Below are 26,022 nucleotides of genomic sequence, written 5' to 3'. Positions count from 1 at the left end.
CTGAGGACTTGCAAATATAGGTTGGTTGGTTGTAGATAAAAGAGTAGGCAACTGTTTCTTCAGTAACTCATTCTGTGGCAGTGTGCCTGGGAGGGGGGTTTCAGAAATGACTACCTCAGAGGAGTTCGTGTTTATAGAAAAATGGAAAGAAAACAAGGATGACTAGCCATCTTTTCTTTTAAACTCCTCATTAGAAAAGGTTTCAAATGTACAGAAAAGTAGAGAGAATATAATGAACTCCCACAATAAGCAGCTGTTTTGAATCATCACACTCTAATGGGATAACTAGCAATCTCTGTTTTTTCCCTAAGTCTTCCAATAAGATATCTCATAATGAGAAATTAGTATTTTCAGAAACTATCTTACATAGAATTAAGTTTCCTTTCTGCATCCTGCCTTTCCTTACATATCAGAAGCTAAGATGAACCAGTCATGGATAAGCAACGTTTTATGAAGTAGCTATAACTCATGGGGATCCTCAGTTTGCCAGTATGACAGAGAACTGAAATATCAGTATCAGTGATCAAGAAGAAAGTTTTAGATTGTGACACATAGAGTTCTATCAGTAAGGATGCAAGTATTAGATGTGCATTTGGATCTCTACTATATAGATAACAAGCCTTTCACAAGGAAGCTACCGGTTTGTTTCAGGCCCATAGTTTTCCAATCTCTTACATGATGAATTTTCTAACTTTGGCTAGTACCACAGACACTCATAAATCGATGATTTTGTTCATTTGCTCTTGAGTACATCAGTTCAGACTGTATGAAAAGGTTTTAAAATATTTGTAAAATTCACGTGGGGTATTAAATGTACTGTCGATGCTCTCCCTTTGTCACCTCTCCTTACATGCCTTCGAGCCTCGGAATACAACATGACCATGGTCAACATACGATCTAAACAAAATCTTTTGAGCTCCTCCTATGTTAGGTACAACAGCAAGAAAAAAGAGAAAGAACGTCTGTAACTATAAACAGATTCTAGTCTAATTGGGGAGACAACAATAAGAGAAGAAACAACACAGAAGAGAAACAGCACAGGGAATTCCCTGGCAGTCCAGTGATTAGGACTCGGCACTTTCACTGCCGTGGGCCCGGGCCTGGATCCCCGGTCGGGGAACTAAGATCCCACAAACCGTGTAATGTGGCCAAAAAAATAAAAAGGAAGAAAAGAATAAAGAAACAGCACAGAAGCAGTGTAAAACTACAGCACAGCTGACATGATCCTGCTTAAAGCCCCATCTCTGCTTACTGGAGTTGCCGGCTGCGGAGGCAGCAGTGGCGCCGTCGGGGTGGGCACAGAGGCTGCTGTACTCTGCTGGGACAGAGGCTGCTGCTGCACCTGGTCAACTGAAGGAGCAGCAGGAAGTGAAGGCTGCACTTGGGGAGGAAGTTGCGTTGGTGGCGGTGTAGGCGTCTGTCTTGGAGGAGGATGTAGAGCCTGGGACTGTGGCCCAGGTGGCATGGCTGGAGGTGTAGGAACAGGGGCTGGAATTGCTGTTGCTGGTGGCTGCTGAGCCCCTATGCTTGGGGGAGTGTGGTGAGGGGTTGGGGTACGACTAGGTACAGGTGAGGGTGAGTTCTGATGCAGAGCTGGTTGAGGGAGAGGGGGACAGTGAATGTGGCTCCCTTGAGACCCAGGAGGCATTATAGGAGAGTTCACAGGACAGGAAGAACTGGACATTTGTGCCTGTTAAAATGAAAAACATAAGACGCAATTCAGAACAGAACTGAAAATCCAACCAATACAGTATTTAATTAAGTAGACTTAAAATCAGCAGAATGGCCTCAGCCACTGCAGAGGCATGGGGCAGGTGAGCATGCAGTGTTTTCTGGCCGTCCTATGCTCTCTTCAGCCAGAGGAAAAGAGTTCACTATTTTAAAAAATGGTTAAAACTATTTTATTTAAAATCTAATCTTTCTTACGTATTAGCAATCAATACCACTTCTGTGTCACACAGTAATCCTTTCATGTTCAGAATACCATGTCCATAACTGTTCTTATTAAAAGCTTAATCATCTATTTCCACCCATTATTTGCTGTCACCCTTCTCTGTAAAAACCCAAATTAAGAGAAGTTTCAGGAATCACGGAAACAAGTTTAAACAAAACAAAACAAAACAAAAAAACCATTTGTGAGACATACTTGAGACACTGGTGCTTGACTGCCAGACGGAGCCAAAGGCATATTTGTTACATTCATTCCCTGTGTTGAGAACTGAGTCTGAGGAAGGAACTGGCTCTGGCTGGAAGGCTGCTGCATGCGAGGCCCATAGCCCATAGGCTGTACACACATACAAAAACAAAAACAAAAAAACACAGAGCACCAAATTGCTTTTTTTCAGTTATTCTACTATAGTTGGAATTACCAATTGCTCTGGCCCTGCTATGGGGAGGGTGGGGTAGGAAAGGAAGAAAGTGGTGCTACAACAGCTGACTGACGCTCATGCCAAGATAATGGAGACAGCCTCACAGTTTACCTAAGCCCACCGTAAAGAAATTACACAAATGCATCTAGAACGAGGCACAGAGGTAACTGCCTACACACTCCATTTGTTTTATAAGTGAGGAGAGCGAATCACAATTTCATGAGGTCTTTGCTTACGTAGGTGGTATTTAAAGCACAAACTATAAGACTCCATAATGAGTAATTATGGGTACCAAAGGCCAAGAACTTCATACTCTAAGAAAGGTATTTGTTTCATAGGTTAAAATGATGAATGAGACCCCTCATTAAACACAGCAGACTGGTGCTAGACAACTCCAAAAAGGCTTAACAATTGATAGCACTAACTAACTGAGAAGCAGGGTAAGGGTTGGGGCCAATATGGAAAGCTGGATGACAGGTCTAGAATTTGCATAAGGAGCAGTGAGGTGCTCAGAGGCCATCTTCTCCACTCTCTAAAATCAGGCAACTGCCCCTCCATCACTCTTGATAGTTTCCTGCCTGGGTAGGTTCTGTGTTTGGGGAAGAGAGGCATTATGGAAGAGAGATGACTGTGTCAAAGTATGCCGACTACTCAACACTGAGACTCCAGGCAGCAGCGACTGGCTGCTCTTATAAGCTTTCTAGTTCTGTGACTATGTATGAACAGTATTTGGAAGGAAATCTTTCTTTTAGTGTTTATTTTATATAAATTATAATCAAGAAAGTCCTTAACGATATAGGATCCTATAATAAATATACTTTAGACACCTGCTTTTCCCACTTAAAGCTGTAAACACCTTTCACGCCATCATGTAAGTTCTGAAATTATTGCTTATGAAGCATTGCAATTTACAGATGTACCATAATTTAAACATAATGAATCCCTTACAGCACATTCAGGCTATGGCCTTTTCCTATAACACAGTACATAACGTAGCATCCTTAATATGAATTTTCTTCAATTATATCCTTTTTTTTTTCTTTTTCTTTTTTTTGCAGTACGCGGGCCTCTCACTGTTGTGGCCTCTCCCGTTGAGGAGCACAGGCTCCGGAGGTGCAGGCTCAGCAGCCATGGCTCACGGGCCCAGTCGCTCCGCAGCATGTGGGATCTTCCCAGACTGGGGCACGAACCCGTGTCCCCTGCATCAGCAGGCGGACCCTCAACCACTGCGCCACCAGGGAAGCCCTTCAAATTATATCCTTTTAGTATCTCAGGAATTATTTCTGTAGGATAAATTTCTAAAAACAATGCATACAGGTAAAAGGGGTAGGTGACAATTAAGAACTTTAGTATTCTCTGCCTAATTGTGGTATATGGTTTAGTTTTAATTATTTAATCGTCTATATTAAGGGGAAATACAACAGAATTGTAGAAAAAAAATCAACGTTAAGAATTAATTATGTATAGTTAGCTGTTTAAGCAAGTGTGAGAATTTGTTCTCTCAAAGAAAAAGGATTTTTAAAATGTCAAGTAAAGGCCAAAGATTACCCAGAGGTCAAACTTACCGGGTTGAGAGTTCCAGGTTGAGCTAACTGTCCATGGTGCTGAAGAGGAGAGGTTTGCCGGGGTCCAATAGGGGGTTGGGGCATACTCATCTGGCCAAATTGATTCAAACCTGTGAATTAGTGTAAAATATTAGATCTGAACACCTTCATGTAATTGGAGAATAAAAGAGTTCTTATTTATGATTCTATGTCACTGTATAAGGACAAATACAGGCACCTGCTTCCAACTGTGAATCTCTATTTCATTCACAGCAGCCACAGAAGGGCACTGTTAATTAATGTATGGTCTCTGAACCAAATTTTACAATCTGGAATAAATTTCATCTTGGCTAGTTGTTTTTAAATGGATGCTTGATCATTTAATGTCTTTTGACCCTTGACCTGTCAGCCAATCTGCTCTTCACCCTTCCTTCCTCCCTGGGCTCCTACTCTAATAAAAGGCTTTCTGATTTCTCAGGCAGGTAATTATGGTACCTGCTGCTGGCCTGTGGCAGGTGTAATCTTGTGATACACTAGGAACTCTTAAAAAAAAAAAGCCATGGTTAAGTACACCGATTTCTTTCATAACTTACCAGGTTGTGGAGTTATCCGAGGCATCATCTGGTTTGGCACACTGCCACGGATCATAGATGGATCAGGTAGAGGGCCATCTAGAATGGAATACAGAAATGGTTAGAAATGCATCTTTCAGGCAGCCATTCCCCTTTAAAAAATAAAGTGTAACTTACAGAATTCAGTCTGAATATCAAAAAAATAAAGCTATGAACTAGACAGGAACCTGAAGAAAATGTTATTTCCGGAATACAAGAAAATGCCTCCAAATGGTTTTAGTACATTTCTTTATGAACCAGGGTGCTTTCAGCACTGACAGGACAATAATATTAATGCTCATATTTAAAAAGACTAATACAGCATTTAATATGCTGTTATTTGATCAAGCCTGGTTATTTCATTGGTATGAAGAATACCTCTACAGACAATAGCCATAGATTCTGTCCAGTGACCAAGTTTGACTGTGTACCCCAGTGATGTGTTTTTATGCATACAAGCCCACTGTGAACACTGACTTTAAATAATACACATATTACATTGCACTATATCTCATCACGCACCTCTTAAAACAAATACAAAAATAGAAATAACTAAGAATGATGAAAACATATATATGTATATACTCTAAATGTATATTAAGGACACTAGCACCTTTAATATGAAAATAGTTTCCTTGGTTTCCTCACTTATTATGTTTATGGTATCTTCCGTTTTTTTCTTCTTTCTTTAAAGCTGCCAGGTAGGGCTTCCCTGGTGGCACGGTGGTTGGGAATCCGCCTGCCAATGCAGGGGACACGGGTTCGAGCCCTGGCCCGGGAAGATCCCACATGCCGCGGAGCAACTGAGCCCGTGCGCCACAACTACTGAGCCTGTGCTCTAGCGCCCTCGAGCCACAACTACTGAGCCCGCGTGCCGCAACTACTGAAGCCCATGTGCATAGAGCCTGTGCTCCACAACAAGAGAAGTCACCACAATGAGAAGCCTGCACACTGCAATGAGGAGTGGCCCCCACTCGCTGCAACTAGAGAAAAGAAAAGAAGCAGCAACAAAGACCCAATGCAGCCAGAAACAATAAATAAAATAAAAAATAATAAATTTATTTTTAAAAAAAAGGTTCCAGGTAGTATTTACTTTAGAGACCTTTCTCATTTCATTTTATATTTTCTTCAATATTCTCTGTAGTACTTTTGATTTTTTGGTTTAAAGTTTAAAAAATTTGGATTCTTCTACAATTAATTCCTGTGTATGGGGTAAGACAGGAATCTCAGTCTATAAACATATACTTAGGGCTACTCAGTTCCACTACCCTACTGCACCAGTACCATCCTGTTTTTATTTTAACATAAGACTACAGTTTAACATCTGATAAACTTTTAACTTGGCTCAAATTTCTGAAGAATTCAAGTAAATTCTACCACACCCAAGTATCTCAAATTTGTCTACTTGTCTCTGTATCTTATTTACTGCCCTAGTTCAAACCATTAGCACTGAGGCAGTGTCCACAACTCTAGTCTTGACTTTGTTTCTGAAAAACTGTTCTCCTACCTACTCAAAAAATACCTGCACTTTCCCTTGCTAGTGGGGCCTGTGCGTATGCTGTTCCCTCTGCCAGAAATGCTGTTCTCAATTCTTTTCATATCATGGCTCAGTGAGAAAATATATCTAGCACAACACTGCAGTTAACAAATGAAGCTGCCAGAAGTTCTCCATTTGACTACTTCAAGGCCTGTGGGGGGTGAATTTCTCAGTCCACTTATAATCCACTAATGCCCTAAGAGTTGGTACCTGCTGGCTCATTTGGCACTATCTATAAGTAGCCAGCTTTCCCTGACTCAAGAAACACAGGTTTTCCCTATCATAGCCTTTCACACATCATTTAAATAGCCTGTATTTTTCCTCACCGTTGTGTACCCACATCATATTTCACTGCTTGGAACCTAGTAATGAGTCAATAAATGAATAATGGAATGCATGAACATTTTGGCTATCCAGTTAATTCATTAGGTCAAGAAGGCTGAAACTGTCAAGATGAATTTCAAATGATGCTTCTAAAAAATAAACAGTTCTTAGATTTGGAACATATTGGGTCAAGAAGAAAGTGTGACAACCTAAGTAACGTGATATTGTTTAGGATGTATCAAAGCCAGTAAGGCATTTGAACCTGCTCAGTCTACATCTATTGGCTGGCTGCCTGCCATATGCAAATCAGTGAAAACCTGTGGATTATCACTTCCTAGGTGTCACTATGACAGAAGAATATCTTTGGCACTAAAAATGATGCCATATTGTCAAGTCATGTCCAGAAATCTTCAATATACTGTTCAGCTTACTGTTTTTACTAGAGAATGAATTATTTTCTTTGAAAAGGCAAAAAAGTCATTTGAAAGCTCTAGAATAGTTACACAAGCTAATGCAAATTAGTGAATTTGGTTAGGAACCGTTTTATTTCAGTTTCTCCCCAAAATAAATATAATAAAAAGCACTTACTAGAAGTCATTCCTGGTTGTGGCTGCCCCATGTTAGGCCCTGGGTTCATGGAAACTGGCACCATGCTTGCAGCACTTGGCAGCATGTTCTGTTTTTGTAGTCTAGTCCTTCGTTTTTCTTCCAGTTCTTTCTGGATCTTATAGATCTTCTCAGCTAGCAGGTGGTAATATTCCGCCTTTTTGAATTTTGAAAACAGAGATGAGGAAAAAAGAGGGACTACCATCAGGTAACAAAAAATGAACTAAGAACAGACATTAGCTTCATTTAAAAAGGTAGGCAGAAATGAAAACGGAGAAGAATAAATCTAATCTACTTTCCTACAACATTCCAAATATGAGCTCATGTTTGGAATGATCATATGAATAGCTGCTACATAATGATCCTACATAGTAAAGCATGACTTCTCAAAGTAGGTTTACAATTTACAGCATGTGGGAAGAATATGCTACATTTTGAAAAAGTGCCAATTTAGGGAGGAAAGTTCAACTGATACAGAAATACTACTTGAGATGAAAATACTAAGCAGCTGATTCACCATATTCTAGTGAAAATAGCACAGAGCTGGTAACAGCTCAACCACTTTTTAGCTGACAGAAGGACAACCCAGATAAAGTGCCACATGAGTGCACTGTATTATTAAGAGGAAAAATGTAAGGTTCTTGACGTACACTTTAAGAAAACTGCTTTGTTATCGTGACTCCACAGTGAGAATAAGACAGGATGGCTAAAGGGTGTCCTCTAAAGTATAGTATTCCGTGTACGTGCAACTAAGAGGAATAAACTAAACAGCCAGAAGAGGTCCACTTTTGCCTTGAGTAGAAAAAACAGATGCTCACTCGATTGTTCGCAGATTCATACATGTCCCCTTCCACTTTCCGGGCATATGCGACCAGGTTTTCCATCCGTCTGTCTTTTAAAGCAGCAGGATCCGGAGTAGGAAATATGGCTTGAACACTAGGAATAGAAAATCCTTCCACTATTATATCATGTCAGCATTTTTTTCCTCACCATATAAGTACACAGTATTTTAAATGTCTTCCTGATTAGTATTTTCTCATTTTTATACAACGAACACTTTAGGTAAAATTTTAAAATGAGGTATGAGATGTCTTCAAATATAAATTACTGACCAAAATGGAAGTGTCTCTCTGTGGTAATGAAAGGGTTTTCCTGATCAGAATTAAGAAATGACTCCATAAAAATACTCTCTGGTCCCAGTCACTCTAACGTAGAGCAAAAAAATTATACTGGGCTATTTGCATAAAGGAAGTGAGAAAACCTGACCTTTGCCAAAGTACCAAGTAACAACAGCCTTAAGATCCTTCTACTCTCTTTATTCAGCTTGGTAAAATAAAACCTAATAATCTCTACAAAATCTTAAATGATCAAAAACTTAAAGTGAAGGGAACAAAAATGCATAATAATTCTGCTAAATTCAATGTCTTTTGCTCTCTAGCAATTCCCTGCAAAACGCTTGGCACTAACTTTCCTGAAGGTTGACAAAATGTGATGTCAGTTACTAATTTTATCATCTGGACATCTCATGTTCAGTTGTGTACTGTACCTGAAATAACCAAGTGGAGAAGAAATAAATGGAAAACCCGAATTAGTAAAAAAATTTGCAAGCACATAATAAACATTTAACATCAAGTCAGATGATCATTCCCAAATAATCTATTGTGATCACAAGATAAGTTTGTTTTGGTTATTCCTTATTAATTCAGTATTAAAATCTCAGAGTTTTCTCCTATCCAACAAGACAGTGCTTGTGAGGCAGTGTGCCTGGCATACATAAACTTCACAACAAACAGTGCAAGGGTATTTCACAAACTACTGCAATGTGCACATTTGGAGGACCAGAAGACCACCGAGAGACCACCCAAACAGATTCAATTTGTCAAGATAATAAAAGCTTTACCAAGGATAACAACGGAAGACAGTGTTGCCTCTACCATTCTAATGATCTAAGATCTAGTTTTTCTTTTAAAATATGAGTTTTGTAAAGACAGTATCAAATGAATTTTTTTTTTTTTTTTTTTGCAGTACGTGGGCCTCTCACTGTTGTGGCCTCTCCCGTTGCAGAGCACAGGCTCCGGACGCGCAGGCTCAGCGGCCATGGCTCACGGGCCCAGCCGCTCCGTGGCATGTGGGATCCTCCTGGACCAGGGCACGAACCCATGTCCCCTGCATCGGCAGGCGGACTCTCAACCACTGCGCCACCAGGGAAGCCCTAAATGAATAATTTTTAACTAATATATATTGATTATTGTCGCTAGGCAGAATCATTCACACACCATTAAAGGCTGAAAGACTCCTAACAAATGATGGTGAAAAAGTTGAGAAGCAGAGAATAGGAAGCAGGAAAGCCATAGAAGTAGCAGCAGCAGCAGCAGCCAGGCTATAGAAAAATCAGTAATATTTCTCTTGTGTTTAAGTGCCTGACAGATTGGTAGCATGTTGACCTGGTAACTCCTTATGAATAAGACAAGCCGACAATCTTACAGTTTGTGAACAAGATGATTTCGAAGATCCTGAGTAATATCTTCATGCCATTGTTTCCGAATTCCAGTACTGGATGGTTGAGCTGCTGTTGGCATAGGACCCAGGGAGGCCACACTGGCATTTTCACTCATCATTGGGCTTTTAAAAGGAGTGAAATAGTTTTAGTGAAGAAGGGGAGGAGAAAGGATCTCATTTAAGTAGAGCTGACAGTGATGACTGCAATAGGACCAATACACTATGACAAGTCTATTTACACATAAAGAAGTCTGGGGGAAATGGTGTGTATGTATTTGTACTTGTGTGAGGGAAAAGAGTTAAACCCACAACATTTCTTTGTGTAGAGGGGTAGATGATGTCGTGTGTTTAAAAGACTAAGTCTTGTGTTATAAGACTAAGCTGTCACTTTGACACAGCTTATCCCAGGGAATCCACTGGGCAACGGATTAACTGTTAACACTGGGATAGAGCAAACTCGTTTTTTAAGCAGCTGCATTTGGAAATTTCTACTGTATTTGGGAAGGTGTCAGTTACCCCAAATAATTGATACAATTTCTAAAGAGGTTATAGAGAGCCTAAAGAATAAACTCAAACATATTATTTGTCTTCATTCATCAAGGATATCTTCAAATCAAGCAAACTAAAAAAACTCAAGGAATTCTAACAAGTGTCTGAAATCCGACAAAGGGCACAACCCAAGATAAAACTTACTTTTGAGAATTTATGGCTGAATGCAACATCGAGTCAGAAAGAAGATTCGACGTTTGAACCCCTACACCTCCATTTACTCCCATAGGACTAGCACCTAGGTCAAAACAAAAAGCAAGACAGAGTATTTTAAATACCAACAACAACAATAAAAACAATAAAAATGGATGAAGAGAAAGGAAAAGCTATGAAAGTACTAGAAGAAAATATCACAGAAATTTTTATCCTTTCAAAGTAAGACCCAAAACAGAAGTCTTAAGGACGTTTAAAAATTTGAGTAATAAGTAAAATAATCACCATAGACAAAGTCAAGAGACAGAAGACAAATCAGGGGGAAAAAATGCTAGCATTGTATATAATAAATAATCATTTACGATATAATTAGCAACACATATATAAAGGCTAATACACAAAGTACCTTTACAACCCAGTGAGAAAAAGATGAAGAATCCAAGAGGAAAGGAATAGGCAATTTACATAAAAAAGAAATACAACAGCTTTAAAAGTATGCAAATATGCTTAACTGCATTTAAAGTAATATGTTTTTCATGTACGAAAATGTGAAAACTTTTTTTTTTCTTTTGGCCGTGCGGCTTGAGGGATCTTAGTGGCTTATGGGATCTTAGTTCCCCAACCAGGGATCGAAACTGTGCCCCCTGCAGTGGAAGCGTGGAGTCCTAACCACTGGACAGCCAGGGAATTCCTGTGAAAACTTTTTTATAAAGTCTGAGAATACCAAGTGTTGAGAAAGGTTTGGGAAAAGAAGCATTTTCAATAAAAATTCATAGATGTGTAAACTGACCCACACTCTTCGGAGAGCTATTTGGTAACTGCTAAACAGATGAAAAAATTCATGCATATATTCATTGACTTAGGATTTCCACTTGATATTCTGTCTTACAGTTATACTCATATATGTATGGACAGACATAAGAGTAATGATGTTAAAAGGAGCTAAAAAACTAGAACCAAAAATGTTTAGGGAACTGAATTAATATATGCAGGTGCTTTCATAAGCACAATCTATGTAAGGACATGTATGATGACCCCTAGGGAGGGGAATGAAAAACAGTATTTGGGTTAAGCATTTTTAATTGACTACTCTTTCAAATTGGCTTGAATAGCTCTATGTACATATATTAACTTTTTCGATTAATGATTTTAATGAATATTATTTCTTTAAAAACAAAAAAACAAACAATATTTACACTAAACCAGATTTTCGTGTGGTTAAAAAAATTTTTGATATACAATTTTATTAATATACCCTCCAAGTATTAAAAAAAAAAAAAGGAAAACAAAAACTTCCCTAAAATGAAAATAATTGACTAGATTTCTAGACAATGTCTAATAAAAATCCTGTTGCCTTCTTCCATCATGCTTCCCAAATGCTTAGGCAGAACTCTGCTTCTGACATCAACAAGGCAGGCTCTAAAACGTAGTTGCTGGTAGTGGTCTACTTGTCACTATGAACACTCCACGTGTGAATACTCATTTTTAGAAAAATTACGTACCCTTAACACAGATTTGTTCTACTGGTCACAACAACATGAAGGTAAAAGAAAAAGTGATTATACTATGTATCAATTTGCTTATCTTACTGCCTTCTGATGGCGCATGAAAACACAGCCAAACATTCCCTCTGAAGTAGCGGGTCCATTACTCCAAGTAATGGCTCCATCATAACTTGAGAAGGATACCCTTACACAGGTTCGCATTCAAAACCCTAAGAGTAAGCATTCACTTGAGAATACAAAAATGTAGGAAGAAAGACACTACTGGCACTGACAGAGAATAAGTCAGAAAGAAAGTGAACAAAAAAAGAATTCAAGGCACCTAATATTCAGTGAGTGTGTGTATATATATATGTATATATATATGTATGTGTGTATGTATATATATATATATATATATATATACACACACACACACACATACATATATATATATATTTTTAAAGCCCTAGGGGGAATCCTAAGCCCTAGGAGAATACGTATTTTTTCTAAGCCCTAACAAAAATATGGTCATGGAAGGCTTACAGTAAAAAGCTCTAATTTGGAGTTCTCGAGTGGATTCCCTCTTCCCCTCCGTGTTACAGAATCTCTATAACCTGATACACATAGTAGAGATCTTGCTATTTTGTCTATTTAGTCACTTATCTGCCCATCCAAACTAGAGATGTTTCAAAAGTAGGGGTCATGCCCCCTTTAGTATGTTTTTTTCAGCACACAGCACATCTAAGTGAATGCTGTTTTTATTCAAATGCCCTTGTCAATCACAGGTACCTAAAATTTATAACTCTGAGAATGTCCCTGCATTACAGGACTATGGTATTAAAGGAAAAATTACTTCAAAGAAGGCCTTTGACTATCTGGCTTGTGCCTGAAGAAAAGAAACCATGATGACATTTTACGTTTGTTTTACACCAGTTTTCAAGATGGGCTCTAACACAACAAAGAAATATCTGAGATATTCTAAAAGTACTGGCTCACAATGATGGTTATTACCAAAAAGGCACCGTTAACTCAATAACAAGAAATAAATGGAAAAACCTGATTAATCTTAATCCTAAAAATTTTTTTTAAAAGACACTGAGAAAGGGGGAAAAAGAAATCCAAGAAGATAGTTAACTTTCAAATAATTTTGTGGGTACATATAAATGTACATACAAATACACAGATGATACAAGAGAAGATGACAAGAATTAAACTGGTAATTATACACAGAAACTTGAAAAAGTAATGGGAAACAACCAATTACAAAAATGAAAATCTAGGTCAGGGGTAGACAACTGCATTGGGTCAAGATCCTAAAGCTCAACAAAGACGCACTCTACATAACTTGGAAAGAGAGAGGAAAAAAGCAATCATAGTCAGAAGGGAGAGAGAAGGGGGGGAGGGGGGAGAGGGAGAGAGGGAGGGAGAGAGAGGGAGGGAGGGAGAGGGAGGGAGGGAGAGAGAGGGAGGGAGGGAGAGGGAGGGAGGGAGAGGGAGGGAGGGCGGGTGGGCAATGGAAAAGGGGGGGAATGAAGTCCTCAGATCTCTCTTTTAATAAACAAGAGCTTGAAAACAAGCCTGAAAAGGCAGGAATGCTCTTCATTCCAGTTTCTAGTCCAGTTTTCAAAACTCCTTTCTCAATAACTGTTTAACAAGTTAGCATTGCTTGTTATGAAATAGTGTACATTTCCTTAAGTTAAAAATAAAAATCAGTAAGATTTACATTCTTACAAAAGTAGTGTGCCCAATTTTCTCATTTAGAATCAAACAGTGTGCAGAAACTAAAGCCTACTGCACTTATTAACAGAGGGATGAAAATGGGTTTCAAAGGAAAAAGCATGGTAGATTATTCCAAATTAGACAGCTGTCTAATTACAGAAGAACTTCATCATCAAGAACAATTTTAGAGTAAGAGGCAAATAATTAAAAGTTATGGGCTTACCTGTGCTGGGTATTTAACTATTTATACAAAATTGCTTAGATGCTCAACTGCCTGACAGTAAAGGGACAGTCATAAGGCAAATCTCCTTTATTTTAGCATACAATTACAGAATAAAAACTACCCCCAAATTAGGATATTAGAACACTGCTCACACTTGCCCTTCCCTCTCAGTTTTATCATAGGAAGAGGTTAGGAGAACAAGTGTATTTGATAAACTATTTCAAAGGCAAACGACTACTGCTGCCAGATATGTAGAAATCTATATTAACAATAACCAAACATTTCAAATCAAAAGAATACTACCAAAAGAATACTTCGAGCCAAAAGTTTCTTTGTGCCATTTAAAGTATCAAAAAATTTGGAAACTTAAATGTCCACCTGTAACACTGTTCTATGCAACAAAATACTATATAAGTATTAAAAAGGATACATTAGACATGGAAACGGAAAGACGTCCACATTGTGTAAAGAAATAGTCTGTTATAACACATGGGATCCCACTTCTAGAAATATAAACTAATATATGCATAACAGGATTAAGAAGGATATAAACCAATAGCAGTTGCCTCTGGTATGTGGATTACAAGGGGATTTCTACACTATAATCTTTTAAAAGTTACTTCAAAAAATTAATCATGTAACAAAAAAAGTAAGAGAGGGAGACAGGGAGAAAAAGAGAGACAATTAAAGAGACAGACAGACACACACACAGAGACTAAAATAAACTAAGAAGTTAACCTTGCATATTACATGGTATTTACACACACAACCGGTATCACATCTGTCACGAGGAGGACACAGACTTACTCATGTTGCTCATGGGCCGCATCCCCTGGGGAGACTGTCCAGACTGCTGGTTCTGCTGGTTCTTTGCTTGCACCTGGGGCTGCGTTGGCATCTGATTTACTTGATAGGGTAGTCCAAGGGCTGCATAAGCCCTTTCTATAGAGCTGGGATCAATCTGACTAACAGTGCTTAGGCTGGGAGTAGACTGTTGACCCACCCCTAGAGAACTAGTATTTCCAAGTCCAACTGGTGCTCCGGTCAGAATTGCTAGAGAAAACAAAAGAAACAGTATTACAACATTAAAGATGGTGAGAAAGAAAACACTACGATGTCTGAGTGAATTTTAAACACAAAATTATTGTTATGTGATTACGAAATACACACATCTTGTTTCCCATTATTTCCTTGAAAAAATTTCTAGACGCAGAACTGACGGGTCAAAGGGGATCACTGGCATGAAAAGCTTTTGATCCAAAATACCCAAAAGCCTTCCCACAGGCTGTATCAATATTCCCATCGGAGTGTATGAAATGCCTGAGCCACACAAAAGCCAACACCAGGTAGCATCATTTCCATCAATGTGACAGGAGAGAAATGGTACTTTATTTCATTCCTTAATTTAATAGGGAACTTTTTGGTATTTCCTCCCTCTAGTGAACTATTTCCTAATCCCAATTCTCTACTGGGCTATTTATGATTTCTTCATTAATTTATGGAATTTAATTACTTTTTAAAAACATGCTATATATACAGTTCCAAATTTATCTTTCAATCCTAAATGCTAAATGTTTTGTTTCTAAAGGAGGTGTGGTGGCTGCACTTTCTACTTTTGACTTGTCTTTCCTCTAAGAAAAGCTCATCACCCCAGGCTTCTAAAAATAATCTCAAACTTTCTTCTTTCTTTTTACATTAATTTCAAATTATCTAAATATTTAGATCACAGGTATAAAAGAGTAACTTGCCCAATGTCAAAGCAATGATCTTTCTGGATCTTATTTTAGGTAATAAGTACTTCCATTCTAAGCTTATTAATATGAAGTTAGTGGTAAGTGGAAATAATCTAGTATGACAGCACTAGGCATTCACAGAACTTCACACAGTCAAGAGGTACTCGACATCTCATCAAGCTGCGCTGGTGAGTCTAAGAATACTTTTGATATAAAAGCTTCAAAAGATTTAGTCACTTACACTGTTGATTTCTCTTATCTCCAGCATTTTTAAGCGGTAGACACACAGGACAATCATGCCTTGTACAATTCTTCCAGTGTGAAATGATTTGTCGAGAAGATGCACAGTGTGCCACTAAAAAGAAGAAAAATGATTCTTTTTTCCAATGCAGGTTATATTTTTACATTACTGTTAGCTAACTTACCGATCACATAATGAGTGCTACAAATGCTATGAACTCATTGCATCTTCATAACACCTCTATAGGGTAGTTATTAATCCTCCCATTTTATAGTTGAGAAAACAGGCAAAAACTGGTGTGTACAAAGTCACAGAGCACCCAAAGTGGGATTCAAACTCAAGTGGTCTGGCTTCCAGAGCCCCTATTTTTCACCACAAAGCTGTGCAATCTACTTTACATTATAAAAACCTGGGGACTTCCCTGGTGGTGCAGTGGTTAACAATCTGCCTGCCATACAGGGGTCATGGGTTCGATCCCTGGTCCAGGAAGATCCCACATGCTGCAGAGCAACTAAGCCCATGTGCCACAACTACTGAAACCCACGCGCCTAGAGCCCATGCCCCACAACAAGAGAAGCCACCGCAATGAGAAACCCGCGCACCACAACAAAGAGTAGCCCCCACCTACCACAACTAGAGAAAGCCCCTGTGCAGCAACAAAGACCCGATGCAGCCAAAAATAAATAAATTAAAAAAAAAACTATAAAAACAGATTTCTCTTTTAAAAAAATGGTACAAAAGTAACTTATTTACAAATCAGAAATAGAGTCACAGGTGTAAAAAACAAACTTATGGTTCCCACGGGGGAAAGGGAGGGGGGGATAAACTGGGAGATTGGGATCGACATATACACACTACTATATATAAAATAGATAACTAATAAGGACCTAGTGTATAGCACAGGGAACTCTACTCAATACTCTGTAATGACCTATATGGGAAAAGAATCTAAAGAAGAGTGGATATATGTATATGTTTAACTGATTCACTTTGCTGTACAGCAGAAACTAACACAACATTGTAAATCAACTATACTCCAATGAAAATTAAAAAAAAAAACAACACACAGATTTCTAATGACTATAAATATACAAATTGTATTAAGTTGGGTAACATTCTTTTAGTATTGGCCTACATGATAGTTAGCAAATCCTCAATAATATTTAAAGCTATGCTGGGGCAAATAAATGTCAGTAAGTATCACCCCAAAAGGGAAGAATCTAAAACTTCCTCTCCTACCACATCTCTAGATACTCATTCACAAAATGATACTGAATTTTATCATAACTAAATACAGAGTAAGGCATTATCAGTAAGGAGTCTCAAAATAGAAGAGAGAAAATGTGATCAGCTCTAACTGTAAAAAAAAAAAATATTAATTGCTGAGCACAAAAACCCTTTGAGCCCACTCACCTTGGCAGGACTTGCCTGACTGGCAGTGTGTCATGTGGTTAAGGACGTTCTTCATTGTACGACAGTGGGGAAGGTTGCACTGCCTCACTTCCCCGTTGGCCTGCTCTCGCCGCTGGCACTTGTGAGCGTGCAAAAGGAGAACAAGCTGCTGCTGGATGAGCTTGCGCTTCTCTGGATCAGCTGTGTGTGCTCCAGAACCCATCCCTTGGGCCACCGGAGTCACCAGGCCTGGCTGCTGGACCTGCGGGGTCTGCTGCTGGCCCTAAGGGATAAAACAATAAAAATGCATTTGATGTTAGGTGTCACAGTTTGCTACCTCCTTAATAAATACGGACTTGGAGATTTTCGGTGAAAACCTTTAAGGACAGTCTACCATGTACCAGACCCAATTTTTTGACACAGGGGATTCTACGATAAATGATGACTTCTACCAACAAGAAGCTCAATTTAACAAGAAAACAAATTGCTACATTAGCAAGCAATATAATCAAAATATGTATAATATACAGAGAGCAAAAGAAAGAGAAGGACAATTGTAAAACAACTATACTCCAATAAAATTTTTTTTAAATGTATTATTTGAATTTGGTTGCTCTGAAGCAACTCTTCTGAAAACAGAAAGAGAAGAACATGGTAAACTCCAGTGCGACGGGGGGAAAGGAAGGGATCTGTTGTGAAGAGCATGTTCAAGTTAGGTTTTGAAGAATAGTGAAGAGCTTCTTGGGAGAGCTGGCAGGGGCCTTTCAGGTGGGTGAAAAATTAGTTTCTGTAAACTCTGGAAGAAATTTGGTTTTTCCTAAGAAAAAAGTAAACATTTCTGGAGGCAGAAATGCCATGTTTTATTCATCTTTGTCTCCAGTACTTAGCGGAGTATCTGAAATATAGACATTCAATGACTATGGGACACAAAGCAAAAAACCTAAAACATCTGAAAAGGAAATAAAATTCTTATAGGACAATTTTTTTCCAAAGATGGACACGGACTACTTGACACATTTACAAACAGAGATAGTTTTACTTTAGAAAAATAGCAATGTTAGAAGCTTTAGAGATTTTACCGTAACAAAAATCACTGTTAAAAACAATTTGTGGGTTTCCCTGGTGGCGCAGTGGTTGAGTCCGCCTGTCGATGCAGGGGACACGGGTTCGTGCCCCAGGCCGGGAAGATCCCACATGCCGCGGAGTGGCTGGGCCCGTGAGCCATGGCCGCTGAGCCTGCGCATCTGGAGCCTGTGCTCCCTAACGGGAGAGGCCACAACAGTGAGAGGCCCGAGTACCACAAAAAAAAAAACCCAAAAACAAAAAACAAAACAAAACAAAAAACAATTTGTAACTTTGAAAGGGAAGTTACTTCTGTGTTATAGTATCAGATACAAATCAGTAGATGTGGTGATTGAGAGTTGGAATCCTTTTTCAGAGAGTCCTTCCCAAGAGGAAAAAGGTTCCACTTTTGTATCCTACAGAAAGAATTGCTCACAAGGAGAAGCTGCATATGGCAGGACCCCAAAACTTTCATTGTAGCAGCCCCACTTGCTCCTATTTGGACAGCATCCTTACTGGTCAATACTGCAAGTAAAAAAACACCAGGTGAAATGGAAGGAAGGCACAAGCTTCCTCAATCACAGGGGCCATCCATTACATCCTAGTGTGTATAGTATAATAGAAGACATAAAAGGTTTAACACAATTCTTCTGTTAAAGTGTCAGATGGAAGACAAATTTGTAAACAGATTACTACCCACCATGTTGGGCATTCCTCCACCAGGAACTGCCTTTTTGTCCATTGCAAATGGAGATAAGCTATTTGGTAGTACAGACTTTGTCGGAATCTGTAGACCAAGGCCACTGGCTCCAATCTGTTGTCCAGAATTCTGAGTGTATGGTGAACCGTAAGGATTAGGGTTGTTCATCATTCCCATCTAAGAACAAGAAACAGAAGAGAAATTAAATCTTATTCCCCACACTAATAGGACATTACTATTTCCTTTCCTTTTCCACTTCCTAATTTACAAAGACAATTTTAAAAGAAACTCTCTGTATACATAAACAGACTATAATCTAGGGGCCTGAGGTACAGTAAATTTAGAGCTGTTTGCTGTAAATATGAGATAAACGTTTTAGAAAAATGTATAAGCGTCTTCATTTAGCTATATCTAATAAGCAGGCTCTGCCATTCATCTCCACTTTTAATGCACTAAATAACTTTCATTTAATGTGCAAACTATAACTTAATAAATTCAATTCAACTCAATAAACCATCTAATCCTTAAATATATTAGAGAACTTGATATATCAAAATGCTTATTCCAGCATTTTCTTTATATAAAAGGTAGAAGATTGGTAGTTTAGGGGGATATGTACTTTTTTACTTAGGGACATGGTAGAACAGTGATTTTAAAACTTTTTCAATCTGAATCCTTTAGATATAGCATGCAAACTTCAAAGTCTGCACCATTTCTTGCTGTCTTACACCCAGCTGCTTTATTAAATTGCCTCCTTGGCTCTTAAAGTAATCTGAGTGTATCTGCAATCCTTATATACTTTAAAAAGTAAGTTTCGGGAATTCCCTGGCAGTCCAGTGATTAGGACTCCACCTTCCCAATGCAAGGAGGGCACAGGTTCGATCCTTGGTCGTGGAACTAAGATCCCACATGCTGTGCGGTATGGCCAAAAGAAAAAAAAAGAAAAAAAAGTAACTTTTTTCCTGTGTTTATGTTAAGTCCATGTGGAACCATCATCTGTATAATGATTAACTTAAAGAACAGAACGTTAATTATTCAAAAACCAAATGTTTTACTGATAACAATGATGCAACTTACAATTCTATCCTTCCACATAAGACCCCACTGTAAGTCAATCATCACCTACTAGCAAGCACTCAGAATGAAAACTAATGACACTACAGCTACTGTCCAATTAAAAGGAGTCATACTAGATTTCTATATCCTTCTCAGACAGATCCAATTCTACCAAAGGGTCCTTCAAATTCTGCCTCTAGCCACCCAATCCCCATCATTCCCATGTATCCATGCCCACTGTCACTGTCTTAATACAAAGCTCTTCATCACAGCTTTTGTAGACTGTGACTAACAGGTTTTCTTGCCTTCTGTCCTCACTTTTTCTACTCATAAGGGGGGAAAACCATGGTATACCAGACCTTTCATGATCTTCATGAGAACTGACTACTTCTCCATGGTATCCTATCTCCTATACCCATTAACTTGCAAACCTGAGAGCATCATGCTTCTTGAATCGCCAGCATTTGCTTAAGCTTTTCCCTTTCCCTGTAACTAGGCAGTGAGTGGCACACCCTCCTTTCCTATTTTTTACTCCTGAATGCTAACCTGTAAAGGAAATAAAATATTAAATTCGCAAAGAGGCAGGGATGACAATAGGGAATGAGACTGAGGGAAGTGGCACAGTGTGGGTGAAAGCATAAAAAAATGAGGCAGCAGGGCTTCCCTGGTGGCGCAGTGGTTGAGAGTCCGCCTGCCGATGCAGGGGACACGGGTTCGTGCCCCGGTCCGGGAAGATCCCACATGCCGCGGAGTGGCTGGGCCCGTGAGCCATGGCCGCTGAGCCTGCACGTCCGGAGCCTGTGCTCCGCGACGGGAGAGGCCACAACAGTGAGAGGCCCGCGTACCGCAAAAAAAAAAAAAAAAAAAAAAAAAATGAGGCAGCATGAATGGGAAGCATCCAGAGTAAAAAATTTATTCAGTCTCCAATAACCGGAATTTCCTACGTGAATCTGGCCAGACAATCAAATACAAAAACAGGCTTAAATGCAAAGTTCAGGTTTCTTTTGGTAGTTTCCAATGTGGCTGGGAGTGCTGCGGCTACATATTGCTTTTAAAGTACTAATATTTATACTAATATAGTTCCAATAGTATGCTCGCCTACACCTGGAGGAGTTATATTTTACTTGTATTTCTTATTAGCATGGAAATTCATGGTAGACATAAAATGAAAGCCATTTAAGAGCCCATAATTTATATAGATAAAATGCTGGGATTTGTAAGATGCCTTGATGTCTCCTGTTAATAAGCGTAATGCCTTCATCAAACACATCCTAGTAGAATCTGGTCCTTCACACATTTGTTCACATAGATATCGCCTTGACTACCCACACTAACCGAGTTTCAACCAATTCCTAACGTTGCTTGTTCCCTCAATCACAATGCATTACCTAGAAACTCCAAGTTCACTCTGTAGCAGACTATGGTCTCAAATATACAGATTGCACTAACTGCTGGTCAGCTGGCAGTTATTCATTCCTGACACTTCTGGTCACTCGGACCAACAAAGACTCTCGGGCTTTTTGTTTACCTATCTCCCTCAGAGTTCTGCTGCCAGTGTTAGAAAATGAAATGCAACCACCCCCCCCACTGCTACCCTTTCTATTTACCCCCCCCCACTACTCCCCCATGAAATAGAATAGGAAGGGAATATACTGTACTTAATTTCTGCTACACTGTAGTTAGTTATTTGATCTTGTTCCCTTCTCTATAGCTAATGTGATCCAGATGTCCAACTAACTACCACCTACCTGAACAGTAGTGATACAGATCTCCACCTAAACTGAAAAGGCAGAGGACCAGGAAGCCACAAACAGTTCTAGGCAACTAAAACCAAGGGACCTGCAGGGAACTATTTTATCTTTGTTTAAAAATAAATCTGGGGCTTCCCTAGTGGCGCGGTGGTTGAGAGTCCACCTGCCGATGAAGGGGACACAGGTTCGTGCCCCTGTCCGGGAAGATCCCACATGCTGCGGAGCGGCTGGGCCTGTGAGCCATGGCCGCTGAGCCTGCACGTCCGGAGCCTGTGCTCCGCAACGGGAGAGGCCACAGCAGTGCGAGGCCCGCGTACCGCAAAAAAAAAAATAAATAAATCTGACACTACAGGTTGTTTCTTAGTGTTCAATACATTAAAAGGGAACACAGGAACACATAAGACACACCATGGTACCAGACACTGACAAATAAAAAAGTAGTGCCCAATATACAACAAATTTAACAGTTTAGGAACATTTAACATAGGGACAAAAACCCCTTAATAAGACTTGCAGGCATCAACAGTAGTGCACACTGATACTAAATGTGAAAATGTGACTCCGTGATTCACCAAATAATAACAAATTAAACTACATCCTGACATGTCCTCCAGCCTATCAGATTTGATAAGTACATCTATATCCAAGTCACTCGCCAGGCACTATGTTAACCATGGCAGGGGCAGGGCAGCATGTACAATGATAAACAAGGAAGACTAGGGATCTCTCAGAACAGAACCGACAACCAATCCTAAATGTTTTCTAGACTCAGTCCTATTACTCTTACACCACTGCCTTAGTTTAGGGGGGCGTCATCACCCCACAGGTACTATTTTTCAAATTGATACTGTACACCTAAAACCACACCCATCTAGCTTGTAAATTTGGGAATAAGATCCTCCTCTTTAGAACCATCAGGATATGGCATTAAGATCTGTCTTTTTCTCTCTCAACATGGATTCTTCCTCCCTGCCTTATACTTAATACCCTCTTAACTGGTTCTTCCTACCTGCTTCACTCCTTGCCTATCCAAGAACACACAGGAAAGACAAAGATACAACAAATCAATCATTGCTCTTACTTTAAAACTTTATAGGTTAAACACTCTTTAATATCACATGCCAAAGCGATGTTAATTTTAAGAGAAGAGCTCCAAAAGTAACAATTTACATCAACTTTCAAATATAAAATATAGGTGAGACTCATTTAAAACAAGGAAATACTTTAATAATTAAGTTTTTATATTTGAATTGCCCCTGTCCATGAAAATATAAGCTCCACAGGGACAGGGATTTTTGTCTGATTAATTTACTGCTATATATCCAGTCCCTGAAACAATGTTGATGCAGAAATTTGTGATTTAGATTAGAAATACGACAGTGCCCCACTCTCAACCTAGGCCTTCTCCCAATGCGCCTTTCCTTCCTTTATTTTTCTTCACAGCACTTACCTGGAATACTATGAATTTATATCTTATGTGTACACTAGAAAGTAAGTTCCGGGCTTCCCTGGTGGAGCAGTGGTTAAGAATCCGCCTGCCAATGCAGGGGACACGGGTTCGAGCCCTGGTCCGGGAAAATCCCACATACCGCGGAGCAACTAAGCCCGTGCGCCACAACTACTGAGCCTGCGCTCTAGAGCCCACGAGCCTCAACTACTGAAGCTTGCGTGCCGCAACTACTGAAGCCCATGTGCCCAGAGCCCGTGCTCCGCAACAAAAGAAGCCACTGCAATGAGAAGCCCGCGCACTGCAACGAAGAGTAGCCCCCGCTTGCTGCAACTAGAGAAAGCCCACACGCAGCAACAAAGACCCAACGCAGCCAAAAATAAAAAAAAAAAAAAAAAAAAAAATATATATATATATATAAAAAGAAAGTAAGTTCCATGAAGTGAGTTTATTCACTGCTTTATCTTCATCATCAAAGCTAGGACTCAGTAAATATTTGTTCAATCAGTGAAAGTTTAATGTCTGTCATCCCTGCCCCCCCACCCCCCATATAAACATCAGGAGGGCAGGGACTCTTCATAGGCAGGTTCCTAGAAATCTAGAAGAGGTACCTAATAAATATTCTACCTTATTGTTTCTGGTTCTCACTCCAAGTGTTCTAAGTAAACCACATCAAAACAGCAACATAAAAGTGCCAGAAAGGGAGAACCTATAGAGTAGATAGTGATGCCAAACAGAATTTTTTCCTAAGTCAAGATGTCAATATTCTTTATCCTGTAGCAAAAAAAAAAAATTTAAGGGCTTTCATTTATCTACATGTGACCTCAGTGCCCCCACTCCCAATTCATCCGTATGTCTTCATTTCATCCTTGAACTCTCACCGTCATTATTCTCAGGAATATAGAAGTCCCAATGCCTGCTCAAATTATCCTCTTACAGAGCAAGCTTGCTCCTGACTCCTTGTGAAAATCTCTCCCACCTCTAGTATCACCTTCCAAGCGAAGCCATCTCTTTCATTCAACAACTATTTACTAACTACATGCCAGGCACTGGCAACCATAGTGTGATACCATTTTAAGAAAAAGGAATAAAATGTGTAGGAAAAATATGGAGGAGTAAACATCCAACATACGCTTATAACATCTTAATTATACATACAGAGTACACATTTAAAAGGTTTTTAAAAATATATTTAGCATTCTCTATTTAATAAGGCTAAGAAAACAGGCTTTTTAAAAAAGAAAAGCATTTCGGACTTCCCTGGCAGTCCAGTGGTTAGGACTCCGCGCTTCCACTGCAGGGGACATGGGTTCGATCCCTGGTCAGGGAACAGAAGATGGAGCAAGAGAGCCAACACAGCACTCAGGACAGGCCCAGGGATGGGGAAGGCCAAGAGAACAATTCACAACGCACGGCCCCTCTATGAAACACAAAACCTGTTTTCCTCTAAACCTTTCAAATAACAGCCAAAATCAGGATAACTGGAAGACCTGGAATGTTGGTTGAGGCTTTATAGTAAACTAATGCACCTTAATTTTCATCAACCATTAAGAAAAAAAATACCACATCTCTTAAAAAACAGGGACATTCCAAGCAATGGGAACAAATAAAGTCTACCTGAAGATAATATAATGCTGGCTATCTTAAAACTGTGTTTTTTTTTTTTTAAGGAAGGCTATGAAGGCTAAGATGAGATGAATTAGAAATGAAATGAAAATATTCTAATACTTGTGCCACAGGGAACAGGAATTAGCTGGCAATCATTTGTAAAAAAAAAAAAAAAAAAAGAAGTATTACTTACATTTAATATAAGAGCTTCATAAAGCTTGTGACAACACAGTAGATCCCTGACATATAATATGTGGGAAGTGATACATGATGTAAGAAGATTAAACATGAACAGTAAAGAATAAATGAGGGGCTTCCCTGGTGGCGCAGTGGTTGAGAATCTGCCTGCTAATGCAGGGGACACGGGTTCGAGCCCTGGTCTGGGAGGACCCACACGCCGCGGAGCTACTAGGCCCGTGAGCCACGACTACTGAGTCTGCGCGTCTGGAGCCTGTGCTCCGCAACGAAAGAGGCCGCGATGGTGAGAGGCCTGCGCACCGTGATGAAGAGTGGCCCCCGCTTGCCACAGCTAGACAAGGCCCTCGCACAGAAACGAAGATGCAACACAGCAAAAATTAATTAATTAATTAATAAAAACTCAAAAAAAAAAAAAAAGAATAAATGAATACCTGACCTCAAGCCCTCCTCCTCCATCACTGGAGCACTGAAAAACATACTGATGGTACACAGAAACCAGAACTGCACTTACCTTAAGAGGCTGGGGCCCTCTCAATCCTGTTTGTCCTCCCATCTGGGGAGAGCCTTGCTGCAGTGGCTCAGTCATTAAGTTGCCAGCATTTCCCATGCCTGGGTTTGGGTACTGCATATTAGGTCGCCCCCGGCCTGCTCCAATTGAACCGTTCATGACTTGATTAGGCATCATCCCTTGTCCATTGCCTGCAGTCAACATTCCAGGATTCATGCCAGCATTCATCCCTGTGTTCATTCCCATGGCAGGTTGATTTACTGGACTGTTCATCATACCTGTTGCAGATGGTGTGGGACCCTGATTTGGTCCACTAGTGCCCATCCCCATGTTGGGAGAAGTCAAGCCTGCCTGTGCCATTGGGCTTTTGACCATGCTATTTATCAAACCTAATCCAGGACTGTTCTGTTGGGCCTGGCTGGCCATGCCTTGGCCTGGGCCACTAACCCCCATGTTGAGGTTAGGGGAACTACCAGAACGTAGCAATTCTGACAGTTGTTTATGTTTAGAGGCTGCATCTTGTACCATGCCAAGGCTCGTCTGAAGCTGACTAATATCACCACCATTGGTTAGTCCCAATTCTGTAGAGTTGATTAATTCATCTGGTAAGTCGTGCTCCAAGTCAAATAGAGAGCCAAAATCTAAAAACAAAGAGGAAAGATAAAGGTTAAAGTATGACAGAGTCAAAATTACGAAGTTCTCTATACT

The 26,022-nt window shown here is 39.6% G+C and overlaps 1 protein-coding gene across 1 annotated transcript in view; it reads right to left on the bottom strand.

Annotated features, from left to right (window-relative positions):
- EP300 (EP300 lysine acetyltransferase) overlaps window positions 1-26,022 on the bottom strand; it is a 74,639-nt gene that overhangs the window by 26,779 nt on the left and 21,838 nt on the right. Inside the window, exons 2-14 of the mRNA XM_082635665.1 lie at window positions 25,318-25,955; window positions 18,747-18,923; window positions 17,006-17,267; window positions 15,593-15,706; window positions 14,426-14,671; window positions 10,184-10,277; window positions 9,476-9,613; window positions 7,810-7,927; window positions 6,974-7,148; window positions 4,507-4,584; window positions 3,935-4,044; window positions 2,147-2,284; window positions 1,253-1,690 (exon numbers count right to left, since the gene is read on the bottom strand). Of these exons, the coding sequence (XP_082491791.1) occupies window positions 1,253-1,690; window positions 2,147-2,284; window positions 3,935-4,044; window positions 4,507-4,584; window positions 6,974-7,148; window positions 7,810-7,927; window positions 9,476-9,613; window positions 10,184-10,277; window positions 14,426-14,671; window positions 15,593-15,706; window positions 17,006-17,267; window positions 18,747-18,923; window positions 25,318-25,955 (2,726 nt within the window). The remainder of the gene's footprint in view (window positions 1-1,252; window positions 1,691-2,146; window positions 2,285-3,934; window positions 4,045-4,506; window positions 4,585-6,973; window positions 7,149-7,809; window positions 7,928-9,475; window positions 9,614-10,183; window positions 10,278-14,425; window positions 14,672-15,592; window positions 15,707-17,005; window positions 17,268-18,746; window positions 18,924-25,317; window positions 25,956-26,022) is intronic.

This window comes from Mesoplodon mirus, assembly GCF_964341445.2.
Source record: "Mesoplodon mirus genome assembly, chromosome: 11".
NCBI classification, from domain to species: Eukaryota; Metazoa; Chordata; class Mammalia; order Artiodactyla; family Ziphiidae; genus Mesoplodon; species Mesoplodon mirus.
The sequence above is the reverse complement of the archived record's forward strand: the minus strand, read 5'-3'. Positions and strand labels throughout refer to the sequence as shown.